This window comes from Polyodon spathula, chromosome 6 (assembly GCF_017654505.1).
Source record: "Polyodon spathula isolate WHYD16114869_AA chromosome 6, ASM1765450v1, whole genome shotgun sequence".
In the NCBI taxonomy this organism is placed as follows: domain Eukaryota; kingdom Metazoa; phylum Chordata; class Actinopteri; order Acipenseriformes; family Polyodontidae; genus Polyodon; species Polyodon spathula.
Window position 1 is genome coordinate 19,645,057 of NC_054539.1, and position 14,204 is coordinate 19,659,260.

General features: G+C 34.2%; 1 protein-coding gene across 1 annotated transcript in view; it reads right to left on the minus strand.

Moving 5' to 3' along the window:
• Positions 1–1,450: 1,450 nt before the first annotated feature.
• eya4 (EYA transcriptional coactivator and phosphatase 4) overlaps positions 1,451–14,204 on the minus strand; it is a 95,412-nt gene continuing 82,658 nt past the window's right edge. The window contains exons 14-20 of the mRNA XM_041252444.1: positions 8,970–9,059; positions 7,497–7,555; positions 7,088–7,248; positions 6,512–6,626; positions 6,086–6,207; positions 4,984–5,084; positions 1,451–3,615 (exon numbers count right to left, since the gene is read on the minus strand). Coding sequence (XP_041108378.1) covers positions 3,535–3,615; positions 4,984–5,084; positions 6,086–6,207; positions 6,512–6,626; positions 7,088–7,248; positions 7,497–7,555; positions 8,970–9,059 — 729 coding nt within the window. The 3' untranslated portion in view covers positions 1,451–3,534. The remainder of the gene's footprint in view (positions 3,616–4,983; positions 5,085–6,085; positions 6,208–6,511; positions 6,627–7,087; positions 7,249–7,496; positions 7,556–8,969; positions 9,060–14,204) is intronic.

The window sequence follows — 14,204 nt, forward strand, 5'->3', positions numbered from 1 at the left end:
TTTGCAGAGGGGCATCGATCTCCTGTAATGAATGCTTAAAAGCCTGATAAATATCTTCACCGCATGTTTTGCCCGTCAGTGGTACAACAGCCAGTATGTCCTCTTTCACACTACAATCCTCAAAAACTGCCCTGAGAAAAATGCATAACTGAGCCGTGTCGTATACACCTGTTGATTCGTCAGCTGAAAAATTCGCAGCGCACTGAATCATGTTTTAGCATGCAGGTCACATTTTTTGACATTGCTTCAGTCCTCCTTGTTACCGAATTTCCAGAAAGCTGAATATCTTTAATTGCAGCCACGGGTTGGGGACCTCTGCTATAGAAGGTGGAAATCGAATCAGAAATGCTAACTACATATTTCAGGTATAGCCTATAAAAGCTTACCTTCTTAGTACACCCATACGAAGGCAATCATGGCCAGTAGTCGTGTAAAAAGTTATACAATGGAGAAAAAACTTTATTTCATATTGTGTAAAAGACTGTATTGAAATGCAGATGACTGAAAGGATTCGACAGCAATTCTGCAGCACACAACTGAATGGGATACATGCAGATTTAATGCTGCCTTCTCTGGAAGAGGCTGCACAGAGACACTGGAATTATTATTTATTGTTTTTTTTTTCTTTCCATATTTCAAATCATTTTCTATACTTTTTTGGTTAAGAATATTTCAGTTTCATAAATGTTGTCAGTACATTTTGGGATTTTTCATATTTGTTCCAGTTAGTACGATACCACAAGTCTTTAGTCTATAGAAATTGCTGGACTAACAGTATTGCATGTTTTAGTATCCTCTAGTCTAGAGCGTAACAGTAGTTACTTTTTTTGTTGCAACTGAGACAAATGAATATGCAGCTGAGGACTTGAGCGGCTTAGTTTGTTGCAATTGGTATTAACCTGCATACTAGTTTAGTACTGTCCGCCGTTCTAACCACGGGATCATTCCGTTAGTACGCTCCTTTCAGTTTGTTGAAATTGACCCACAAAGTCTAATAATGTTTGTGTCACCTAAGTGTCAGTTATATTCTGTTAATTGAGTGATGTGCAGCTGTGAATAATTATGGTGTCTAATTATCTGTATTCTGTTCTGCTGGAAATGGGTTGCTTGGTACTTTCATTGATGAACTTGATTAGTAATCTCTCATGCTCATAAGAACATTTGTATTTTTCTCAAATCTTGCAATAGAGGGTAATAAATACACTGATCCCTCCCCTTAAGATAAGAACTTATAAACACAAGATGGTTGAAATAACTTTCCAATACAGCGCTCTCATCCCAGCTTCTGCTTTGCAGTCCAGTCCTTTTTCAGCCACTGGTGGCTAATTGATACAGCACTTGTCACCTATTGGGTCAGCTACATAAAGCATTTAGTCCAGTGCAAAGTTTGCATTATTTTGTATTGTAAAAAGAAAACAAAAATAAACAGGATACAGGTAAACTAGCAAAGTCAACAGAAAGTAGGTGTACACAACAGCACTTAAATACACTTACTGTATTTAATTATTTCATTTTGTAACATTCACACTCTGCACTGGAACAAATGCATAGTGATTCACATGTATTGTACCTTTGTGGAAGGGCATTCATTTTGGAACTAAGTCATACAATTTCAAAATAGCCAGGTGATTCGGAACTCTGGCAAAAACTACTATAAAATATAAAACTATCTGAGGGTTCAAATCCTAAAACCAATATCAAAATAATCTTCACAACCACAGAAGTAGCGGACCATAATTAAGCACACAGATTTGGTTAATTTATATGTTTTACTACTCACCACAAATCTAATTATAATGCTTTTAGGTTGTATATACTGTGGCTCCTGGTTTTCGTTTCACCCAATCTCTCAGTTTCTTAACTGAACCAATTATTGACTTAATTAGTCAAGATTCCAGATCTTTAGCCGCTGATGATGTAAAGACACCTATAAAACCTGCTGGATAGGGGCTCTCCAGGACCAGGGTTGGAGACCCCTGATATACAGTATACTGTCATTTGGAAAACTGTCTGGGACTTCTGAGAATTACTCGGCAGGTAATCTGTACGACATGTTTGAGAGAATGCTCGAAAAGCCTTGATAAATAAGTCAACAACAGAAGCAATTAATTGAATCTTCAGCAGATTTTGAATGCAGAGCTGCAGTGACCAACAGCTGTAAATATCTTTAATTTACCATTTAAAATGTTTTAGCTTTAAAACAGTTCTATCAGAGGGCTCTAGACCGTTCGTATACCCTAAGAATTTCTATAAATATGTATAAAATGTCCTAAAATATTGACTGCATTACATAACACAAATTAGGATGCTGTTGGTGAACATGGGACAACTGCACTCACACCAGATTTTTTTTTTTTTTTGTGCATCTTCAGAATAATCAATGTTTGAACTTAGTTCAAGGAGAGTCTTGTGGCCTGGTTTGTGTACATAGTGTTGTGTGCTGTGTTTATACAGAATGGTTGCTGTGCTGTGTAACAAAAGTAAATGGGAAGGCGAATTGTGAAACACAAGCAGGATACTCCATGTTACCAACAGGAGATGCTTAAGACTGTAAATGTTTGTTTAGAGAGTGCTGCTTGGAGTTATTTGGTAACCACTGAGTTTTCTTTTATATGAAGAGTGTTTTATATGTTGAGGTATTGAACTGAAACTACTACTACTACAAAAAAAAAATCTATGGCTTTGAGTGAATAGTTTGTAAGTCATGTAAGATCCATTCAAACACAAACGGTCCTTTATTTTCTATTTGCTCCGACTGATGCTTTTTTCCCCCCTGCTTTTAATGCAGAACTGCAAATCTGAAACCTTGAAATTTGGTCATGTTAAAAATTATCACAAATAATTATCTACATAAGTTTTTTTTTTTTTTCTTTAACCAAAATTACAATGTAACACACAAACACTTTTTTTTTTTCGTTTTAAGGCACAACAAATCATTATGCACATTCTGCTTGTCAAACTTGCAAAAGTGACAATATCCCAAACTCAACAACATCCCTTTCCAGAGGCTGTTGCCACAGTAAACTAGTAACCATAAAACCATTTACACAAATGATAATTCTAGACTTGATTGTCATCATATTCAAAGTGGATTTATATTGCAGGTGATGCTGGGATAGGTAGGTTAATGTTTGCTTAAAACATTGCAAATGTATTCCATCTTGAGGAATGCTGTTGATCACCACACTGTAGGAGGGAAGAAGCAGTCTTATGTAGTCAGCAAATGAGTCTGTCATTTAAAAAACTGTTCACTCTAAGATTGCAGAAGGCTTCATCATTATGGGGTGTGTGCCAGCAACGTCCTTCACAGCTATGCTTTAAAAAAATGCATGTATTGATGTACGACCTTATGCAGATCTGATATACAGGCTCTTACTGTCCATCCAAGCTCCCGTTACTGAAAGAGTTCTTGTCTTCTTAAGACAGTTCATACTTGTTAGCCAGAAGTTCTAAATCATGGTAAAAAAAAAAAAAAAAACTCAGTGTATTTTGTTTTTTAAATATAAAAAAAAGACTTCCAGCGTTCTAATACAATTACAGGTACTCCAGTTCCAGTGCTTGATGCAAAGCCAACAGATCTGAGTGACTCGATATCCTCCAGAAAGGCATATTGTGCTGTGTTGAAAACAATAAACAGTGATTTAAGAATGGCAATAACAGGGCTTCACTCTTGCAGAAAAGGTTGTTATGTAAAAAAAAAAACACACCACTTGCACATGCAAACTATATATATTTATTTTTTTGTCTAACACAACTGAAGCCAGATCATGCAGAGATTTGTAACCTAAATGCACCACCACCCTGCAAACAAACAGCATAAGAAATCTGCAATCAATTTTTACTTCAGTCTTAAGGGTTACCAAATCATGTTTTCTGTCCAAAGAACTTTTCCATTATGAAACATTTTTAAAGGGAATTTGTGCGGTAGGGTTGGAACAGTAATCTTAATATGAATACATAAACTGTTGAAGTTAAAGTGCCACTTTATTAAAGGAATGCCAACTGAGGTTGAAAAACCCATTTGCTTACCGTATTAACACTAGTAACATTATCACTGACCCCCCCCCTGTTTTCTTGTGTTAAATATTTTATTTGGTTCATTGCTCGAATTGTATACTCCTGCAGTATATTTCGAAGACATGACTATAGAAAAGTTGCGTCTGCTTTGTAGTACTTAGTCACTGTGTGCGAGCTCACTCCAGCGGTCAAGCTGCGATCAGACCATGCAGCATTATTTAAAATATTTGCATATCCTGAATGATTGTTAACAGTGAAGAACCAAAATGATTCTCAGATAATAAAAGCATAATACTGTCAGTAAGATAACAGCAGGTAAGAAATTAATCGCAAATAGTTTAGTTGTTGAGTTGCAGATAAGTCTTGGTCTTTTCTTATACGAATGTAGATGATTTTGGAAACCCTGTCCCTAAGATCATACTAAATAAAAAGACCACCATGCTAAGTTGACAACACCACTAATAAATAACTTAAAATGATACTGAATCATGGGTCTTAAATAAATAAATCAATATTTACTGTTACTTGTGAAATCGGTTTTATCTTAGTATTTTAGTTTTTAAACAAAACTGAGCTTGAATCAGTTTATTTGGTCAAATCAGGCACTGCCTAGCATACTGAAAGATCTAAATATCAGCTAATTTGCTATAGTGTGCATCTATAGTTTTAAGGTTCCTTTTACCTCATTCAAAGTTGTACCTTGATTTAAATTGGTAAACATCAAGGGTGCATGTTCCAAAAACAGTACTGTAAGTATTATGCACACTCAACAAAATTGCTAGCAGGTAACAGCTACAGAACTGTAAAATAATATCCTGAAGAATGCAACAATAAGAATGAGCTTCATTATAAAGAATATTCACTGTTCTGTATCATTTTAAGTAGAAGTGAACCACAGAATATAATGCAAATGAAAGAGAAGCTCACCAATCTAAATATCACACCAACATTCACCAAAGTTGTTACCTTTTTTGCTGCCTGTTCCTCTTCTACACCATCCCCAATTACAACATATACTACTTTTCTGCCAAACCTTTGCATTATGCGCTCAAAGCAACTTTCCTTTCCTGGAAGATAAATAAGGAAGAGTTCAGACCGACTTTACCTGGTTAGCTGCATGCTCTTCATCTCGCCCATCTCCAATGACAACATAAGTTATGTTAGTGCCAAACCTGGACACTATACGCTCAAAACAGCTTTCTTTTCCTGAAAAACAATGAACTGCTTAGCCTCTCATCAACACAGGGTCGAAGGAAATAAGATACGGGAAACAGCTTGGGCTGTTTAAACGTGATTTCTTTTTTTTTTTTTGTGCAGTAAATAGTTCAATCTTGATTTGAAGATATACTTTCATCATCATAGCTGTAAACACCCAATTTTAAAACCATTCTTGTATTAAAGGGCAAATTAGGACACGGCCTGCTATACCCAGTACTACTAAGCATATACCACCCCAGTTTTGGAGAGTGATAAAAACAAAACAAAAATGTAAATAAAAAAAAAAGTCTCTAAAAACACAAAACACAATTACATATGATTGATTAGATATTTTTTTTTTGACAGATCACATTTAAAGGAGAATAGTAAAATGAGGTTGTAGAAAAGCATTCATGAAGTGGCTACAGCGATTCTTGATTAAAACCAGTTTCCAATAAGGATCAACTATTTAAATCTCTGCTTTAGGGGCTATCTTACACAGGTCTCAACTATTGGCAGTTTACACTGTTTTTACATTTCCTTCCACAAGTAGTGTGGGCAGTGTCAGCTTGCCCATGGGCTACCTGTGGAACACATTACAGCGAGAAATCACCTCTTTATATTGTGAAAGCACTTCCCTTATAGTGCTGGCATTACAAAATGTCTGCTTTCATCAACATAACACACTGTAGTAGGAAAAAATGCATTATTAAAAATTGTACAGTATATACAAAATATGGGTTAAATAGGAGTACCCTATTTAGTTGTTTTAACATTTGATCTTGAAGTAATCAAGTTCAAAAGAGTTAACCATTTGTAAAAAAAAAAAAAAAAAAAAAAAAAAAAAAAAAAGATTTCCTGATCTGCTTACCTATTTTGGTTGCACTATAAATGTTTTCAATAGGAAATACTCCCCCTAGGCTGTATAAAAGTACTTTTGCTAGTGCTGGTATCAGTTGTGTTGTTGTTACCAATACGTTGACGCAGTTACTTCTGAAAAAATAAAAAAGGACAGAGAGTTCATTAATTATCTTATCACTGCACTGTAATGTAGTGGATTCACTTAAAAGGAGTACATTTTTTGTTCACTTGAATATACTAATGAATATGCAAAAGAAAGTTGGTTATATCACGGTTATTATAGATTTTACTAAGCTTAACATACACAAGGAAGCATGTTTCTGGAACTTTGCATGTTTTAGCTGCTGTCCAAACCATGATGCCTTTGGGGGGGGGGGTTACAGTGTTGCAGAATCAGACGATCAAAAGCATGAAGATCTTTCTTATTTTTTTGTACCTTGAACTGATGATTGACAATGATTTAAGTGCATTTGTCAGCCAGGATTCAGTTAGAGCCTCAACTTCAGCTCGCAACTGCAGCCATGCATCTCTTTTGGCAGGTCCGAGAAGTCCTTCAAATCAAAAGAATTGAAAATGTACAAAAGTGGACTTTACGCTGCAAAAAAAAACCCATTTTAAATATGACCTGAAAAAACATAATTATAAAACATAATCACTTACCTGCTGACTCTAACATGAAGCTATAATGAGTGCATGTAAGAAGTTGGTACCAAACACATTTCATAATATTTCTAATGCTGTTAAAAAGTTTGAATGAGTGCCAAACTGTAACTGCTCATAAATATTTAAATGTTCTGAGTCTGAACTAACACCGGTGAACTTTCTTTACCTTTAGTTACCACCTGAAAGAAGAGACTTTGTGTGGTCTCAGAGGCTAGTGAATGTTGTGGACATATTTCAGCCGACCCTATTAAAATCCCTGTGTTACACACATCATTATATATAGCTGAAGTTCAGGATGAAAAGGGTGTGCCTTTTCTACATGGTGTTGAGCTATAACACACACGCTTACCCCCAACATTGTTTTTGTATGTGCTATACAATTCTTTTACTCTGCGGTAGCGGAAAGCTAGTTTCCTCATCCAGTCGACCCCTCCTCTCACACCAGTGGCCAGGCAGAGGTTTGCACTTGTTGCAGCTGCATGGAAGCCATCAGTTGCAAAACTGTAAGTACTGTCAATAATAATAATAATAATAATATATTTAATTTTAATATTAGTTTGATTATTGATTACTTCTATAAAAAAAACGGTTAACACATGCACGTTATACAGCATTTGTACATTTTTTAAACAATTTATCATCATTGTCTCAATGTTATTTTTTATTAAATTAAGTAGGATGTTATTTACACATACTTTTCAACCCCATAAACAGTTTAGTATTGAATCATTAAAAAAATGTATACACTGTTGCCTTACCTTAAGTCTTGTCCGTTGTCATCCGAAGAGACATCATCTATATGAACTTGATCACATTCCTGCAACATGTACACATTTGTGAACGTTCAATATAATAATCATAACCTTAACAGGTCTCAGGTGTCTTGTTTGTATGAATCAATTGATTCCTGAATATACTAGTTTGGAAGTTAGGAAGCTGCACATGTATGTCTACAGTTTGCCAGATGGGGGCAGTAGTTGCACACAAATGTATAGCAACATTGTTAATGCTGGCTCTTCAGTACAATCAAACAACAGATCTGATTTTCCAAAAGTCACAAAAAGTGACTTTTAAGGGCAACTGCCAAAAAATGGTTTACACCAAATTAGGTTTTTCATCTCTGATACATTTTACTTAACTAACAGCAGTGGTTCAAAGTGAATTACCCCTGTATATTGTCAATGAGTAAATTAGAGATAGTACATTATTATACCATAGTTATGCACTGAACTGTCCAATAAAAGTTAAGCTACATGCGCGTTAAGTGTCAAGTTTCAGTTCAGAAAATGTGCCATTTTTTCTTGAACGTTTCATTCAACTCTTTGGAAATGTAGAATGTACCGCCCAACCACCAAGTTATTTATGTTTCTGTAAAAATTATTCCGATTGTTTGTAACCCTATTTTAGTAAAATAGGCTTTCTTCTTGTTGAACCTTTAAGTGATTCTCATCACTTTTCTCAACAAATCTGTATACTCAAGTGTGCATTACAAGTTTGCTACGTATTTTTCTGATTCGTCATATCCCATGATTAACGGGGACAAGCTTTTATTTACTGGACTAAATTTGAGTACAGTATAAAGGACTGGTTATTAAGTACCAAAGTGGCACAATTTAATATTAATTAAACAGTCCCCTTGTTTATATGTAACAAAATTATTAATGCATGCATTTAATTAGATTACTGGTTTCTTAGACTTGTTCTGGATTACCCTGGGATTCATATTACTTTGTTTAATTTTGGTGCTTTGCTTTTAAAAAACAGAACAGCATCTCCCTACATCCAAGCAGTTCATTGCTTCAGACTTTCTCATTCTCCTTCGCAGCCGTCATTTGCCCTGATTTTCTGTGGATTTTCTGTGGATTATCTCTGCAGCTGGAGTCCTTTTTCTTTATAAAAAACTACGGATCTCAATGGCTTACTTTGATAGCCCCCTCAAATGCTAATCAACCTAAATATACTGTATTGCATCCATGAAGCCAGAATAATGCTCTACACATAAAATATTTACATACAGGTGGTAGTTTGGCTCAGGCGCTGTGATATCATAAAACCTCAGCTTGGTCAATGACAATGTGGTAAGTCTACACTTATATTCAAACAACAACAAGAAGCAATACAAATGAAAACAAAAAATAGAAAAAAGTTAAACTTTTAATTTGGTTATTGTAATAAATTATTTTATGCCGATTAAATAAACAAATGCATAATTAATAATTCCTACTGCTTACCTCTAAGTCATTAAAAAATAAATGTGTATCGGCAAGGTTAAAAATCATTTCTTCCATGCGTAGACCAAGTGTTACAGCCGTAGGAGGATCCTAAAGAAAGAAAGAAAATCATATCACGTATGTATTTTAGTTACTGCTTTGCAGTTACTGTCTTTATAGGATCCCCACTTCTCGTAATGGGTTTTATGATCCGCATTATAAAAGAAAATCTACAGTACAAATCATCAAGAAGACACAGTTGTCTAAAAAGACAGGACAAATGCTTTATGAATTAATTGACTGAATATGCTAATTTTATAATTTTTTAAAATTAATTTTTAATTTACAAAGTCTCTTATGTAGACAAATTCTGTTACAGATCACTGGTGCATATTTATCACCTTTAAATAAGTTAAGTATTGGGGAGTCACGTGGTGCTTGCTGTGGGGAGGACGTAAGTTTTTACATTTAATCCTAGTAAACTCCTATAAACTGAACTGAATACTAATAACAGTTCGAAACTCAATGAGTCAAAAATTCCAACCTCTGCAAAGAAGAAAGAAAAGTTAGATTCACCAACAAGAAGCCAAGATGGCGACGCGGATGCTAGCCATCGGTCATTTATGATGCGTAAATTCAGTGATATTAAACAGATGCTACAGAGCTTAATAGAGTCGCAACAGAAGCTGCAAGAAAACATAACAGGGATTGAGAAAAGGGTTATCGGTACAGAAGACAGAATATCAAAACTGGAAGATACCATGTTTCATCTTGAAAACCAAGTGAAGGAATTAAGGTCTGGGGCAACAAAAAACAACGACAAAATGCAGGACTTAGAGAACAGTTCTAGATGTAACAACATCAGAATTATTGGAGTGGCCAAATGACTTGAAAGAAATAACTGTTCAGACTATGCAAGACAACTTTTATGTGAATTGTTGGTTTAGACTTTTTGGAAAAAGAACTTCTCAGCAGAGCTGCAGGCTAAAAGGAGATGATACACACCCTCTTTGAAGTTTCTCAGAGAGAAAAATGTGAGATATGGGTTGATCTATCCAGCAACATTGAATGTAACCTATGAGAATCACACTGTGCTGCTTAAAACCGTGAAAGAGGCCAAAGCATTTGTTTTCGAGAAATTCAACATTTCACTGAAAGAAAGCAATAATAAGAACTATACTGGAGATCCTCTGTGACATCTCAGAGAGAAGACAGCACGAAAAGAACCATAAATTAAAGGTGACAGCACTCTGATATATATTTTGTAATGTGTGCATATATATATATATATATATATATATATATATATATATACACACACACACACACACACACACACACACACACACACACACAGTGCCTATAGAAAGTATTCACCCCCTTTCAAATTTTTCACCTTTTGTTGCCTTATAGCCCGGAATTAAAATGCATTAAAATAGTTTTTTAATTTTTTTTATCGGCAGGGGCTGGGGCACTTGTCAAGATAGAAGGGAAAATGAATGGAGCAAAGTACAGAGAAGTCCTTGAGGAAAACCTGCATCCCTCTGCAAGAAAGCTGAAACTGGGACGGAAGTTCACCTTTCAGCATGACAACGACCCAAAGCACACAGCCAAAGCTACATTGGAGTGGCTAAGGAACAAAAAGGTAAATGTCCTTGAGTGGCCCAGTCAGAGCCCCGACCTAAATCCAATCGAAAATTTGTGGCATGACTTGAAGATTGCTGTCCATCAACGCTCCCCAAGGAACTTGACAGAGCTTGAACAGTTTTGTAAAGAAGAATGGTCAAATATTGCCATAACTAGATGTGCAAAGCTGGTAGAGACCTATCCCAACAGACTCACAGCTGTTATTGCTGCCAAAGGTGCTTCCACCAAGTATTAACTCAGGGGTGTAGAGACTTATCCAATTACGATCTTTCAGTTTTGTATTTTTAATATACAATTATTTTCTCAATAAAAAAACTTTTTTTCCCCTTAACAGTATAGAGTACGGTGTGTAGAAAAGTGGGAGAAAAATCCTCATTGAAATGCATGGCGGTTTGAACTCCGTTCAACCTGTTTTGTTTTACACTTTGATATTGCTGATCCCAGAAGATAATATATGGTATATATAATATATTATAATATATATATTATAATATATATAGATTATAATATATATAATATATAAACACATAATTTTATTAACAAAAATAATTGTTTTTATAAAATAATTTATATATTATTATTTATTTATTCACCCAGAGTTGTCGTAAGTTTGATAAGATATAGTACTGGTACAATGTCTTCTTATGAATTACTCATTGAAAATATTATTATATGCAGTGACGTCGGTATTGAGATTAAATAGCTACTGTACAACACAATGTCATATTAATTGAATAACTTAAATATTGTCTGACAAATAATACTACAAAACTGTTATTTATTTATTTATTTATTTATTTAATAAGAGTTATCATCTGCTTTTGTAAAGTGTGAAATAAGATGGATACATACACTTAAGCTCAGAACTCACTGTATTTCTGTTATATTGGTCAAATACACAGAACACAGTAATATTACATGTATCTTAGTGTTAAAGGAGTCAAGAATCATATTAAGAGAGATGAAATATTAACTCCATTATCTAGGTATCATTGTGATATTGCCCTTTTTCAGGAGTCACATCTTATAGAAAAAGAGATTGTCAAACTCAAAAGGAGATGGGTGGGCCATGTTTATTATTCGTCATTAAGGTCTAAAGCTAGAGGGGTTTTAATATTAATTCAAATATCAGCTAAATAAACTTCTATCTGACAAAGAAGTATTCAAAAGCAATAGAACTAGAAGGATCTATCATGAACATGGTGAAAAGAATCCCATATAATTCCCACAATTAGAACAGAAACAGTGTGAAATTACTACCAACCCTGAAATTACTAACCGCACATCTGCCTCTTATTACAATAAATGATATACATCCAATGAAAGTATTGATGATGAAAAAATTTAAAGTCTTTTGGAAAATATTAATTTAAAACAGCTAGAACCAGAAGAAAGACATATTAGATTCTCAAATTTCGACCACAGAGGTAAAAAAAAAAAGCCATTAACTGTTTACCCAGTAATTAAGTGCCTTGGGAAGATGGTTTTAGTTCAGAGTTTTATAAGTCGCATAAGGAATTATTAACCTGAATTCTCCTAGATGTTTTTAACTATGCCTTCATAAATAAGGAACTGCCTAAATCCATGCAACTTTATTATAAAACAAGATAAAGACCCTTCACAATGTAACAACTATCATCCAATTTCGCTCCTCCAAACAGATTTAACAATTCTATAAAAAATTTTAGATACTACATTTCAAAAAGTTACAGTAAAATTATCCACCACGACCAAAAAGGCTTTATCAAAGGTAGATTTTCATCAGATAATGTTAGACACTAGATTCCTCTCTGCCTGCAACAGCTATTACTGGCAATGTTCTCTCCAGCCCATTTAATCCACACAGAAGAAAGAAGAACTCGACAGGGTTATCACCTTTCACCTCATTTAATATAGCAATCAAACCTTTAGCAGAATTAATTCGACAAACAGAAGGTATCCAGGGAATTGCTTATAAAGATGTGGAGTAAAGTAATATTATATGCATATGACATTTTAATTACTTGCAAGAACCTCAGTTCCTCTCTTCCATGTCTTTGGATATAATAAATCAATACAGTGATGTTTCAGGGTATAAAGTAAATTGGTTAAAATAAGAAGCTATTCCCCTGTGTAAAAATGGTTTTAGTACTGAATATCACAACTATCCCTTCAGAAGGCCAGCACAAGGTATTAAATATTTGGAGATTAAATTAAAAAAATATATCAAAGACACTGTTAAATTTAATACGACGCCACTAATTGATTAGATTACGGTCCTGGAGTAAATTACCATTGTCCTTATGAAGCAGAGTAGAAACCATGAAAATGTCAGTTATGTTGATGGTGGCAAACAGGCTGGCATGCTTCCACTTCATATTCCATTCTCTTATTTTAAACAGATTAATGTGCTTTTCAGTAAATTTATATGGAACTATAAAAAAGCAAGGATTACAATCAATAAACTGTATAATAGTCATAATAAAGGGGTGTGAATATTCCTAATCCATATTGGGATTATTTAGTTTATCAAATGAGGCCTCTCAGAGATTGGTATTTAAAATCAAATAATCCCCCAATTTGGGTGAAAATTGTTCAAAATATTGCCTCCCCCTACAGTTTAAAAGACTTATTGTTACATGCCCCCCCCCCACCCCCCCAGCTGCTTTGCAGGGTAGCTCTATTTTTAGATTTGCACAACACATTTTCAAAAGATCAGTCCTTCTTTTAAAATACTTTAAAATAATTTATTTCAGTTCAGGACTCTAGAATAAGCCAACATTTTTGTAAAATAGGAAACCACTATTTAACCCCATCTGGAGTAATGCACAAATCAATAAGGCTGGTGATTTACTTGAAGAAAACGTATTCTCTTCTTTTAGATTGCTAAAGGACAGATACCATATCCCAAGTGGAGAAACGAGAATTTACCAACAAATATATATATATATATATATATATATATATATATATATATATATATATATATATATATATATATATATATATATATATACAACCTTTAGCCAATGTAATCCCTCAGTTTCGCTGTCCAAATTTGACTAAACTGTAGATAGATTTTTTTTTATTTAATTCATTGAATTCATAAGGTTTTGTAACCAAGTTTTACAAAAATATTAAATATAATTTGTCATATAATATTAGTGTAACGTCCAAATGGGAGATATAATTAACAATTCCAATAATGGCATCATCCTGGAATAGGATCAATAATATAACATTTTCTTCACCCAATGCCAAATTGAGTTCAATTCAATACAATATAAATAGAATTCATTATTATATCAGATTATTATAGTGTGTTTTGAAACAGGATGACACGTGCTGGAGCTGCGACTCTGGAAGAGGAACTCTTACAGTGGCTTGCGAAAGTATTGACCCCCCTTGGCATTTTTCCTATAATTCCTATAATTCCTTTAACCTGGAATTAAAATGGATTTTTTGGGGGTTTGTAGCATTTGATTTACACAACATGCCTACCACTTTGAAGATGCAAAATATTTTTTATTGTGAAACAAACAAGAAATAAGACAAAAAAACAGAAAACTTGAGCGTGCATAAGTATTCACCCCCCCAAAGTCAATACTTTGTAGAGCCACCTTTTGCAGC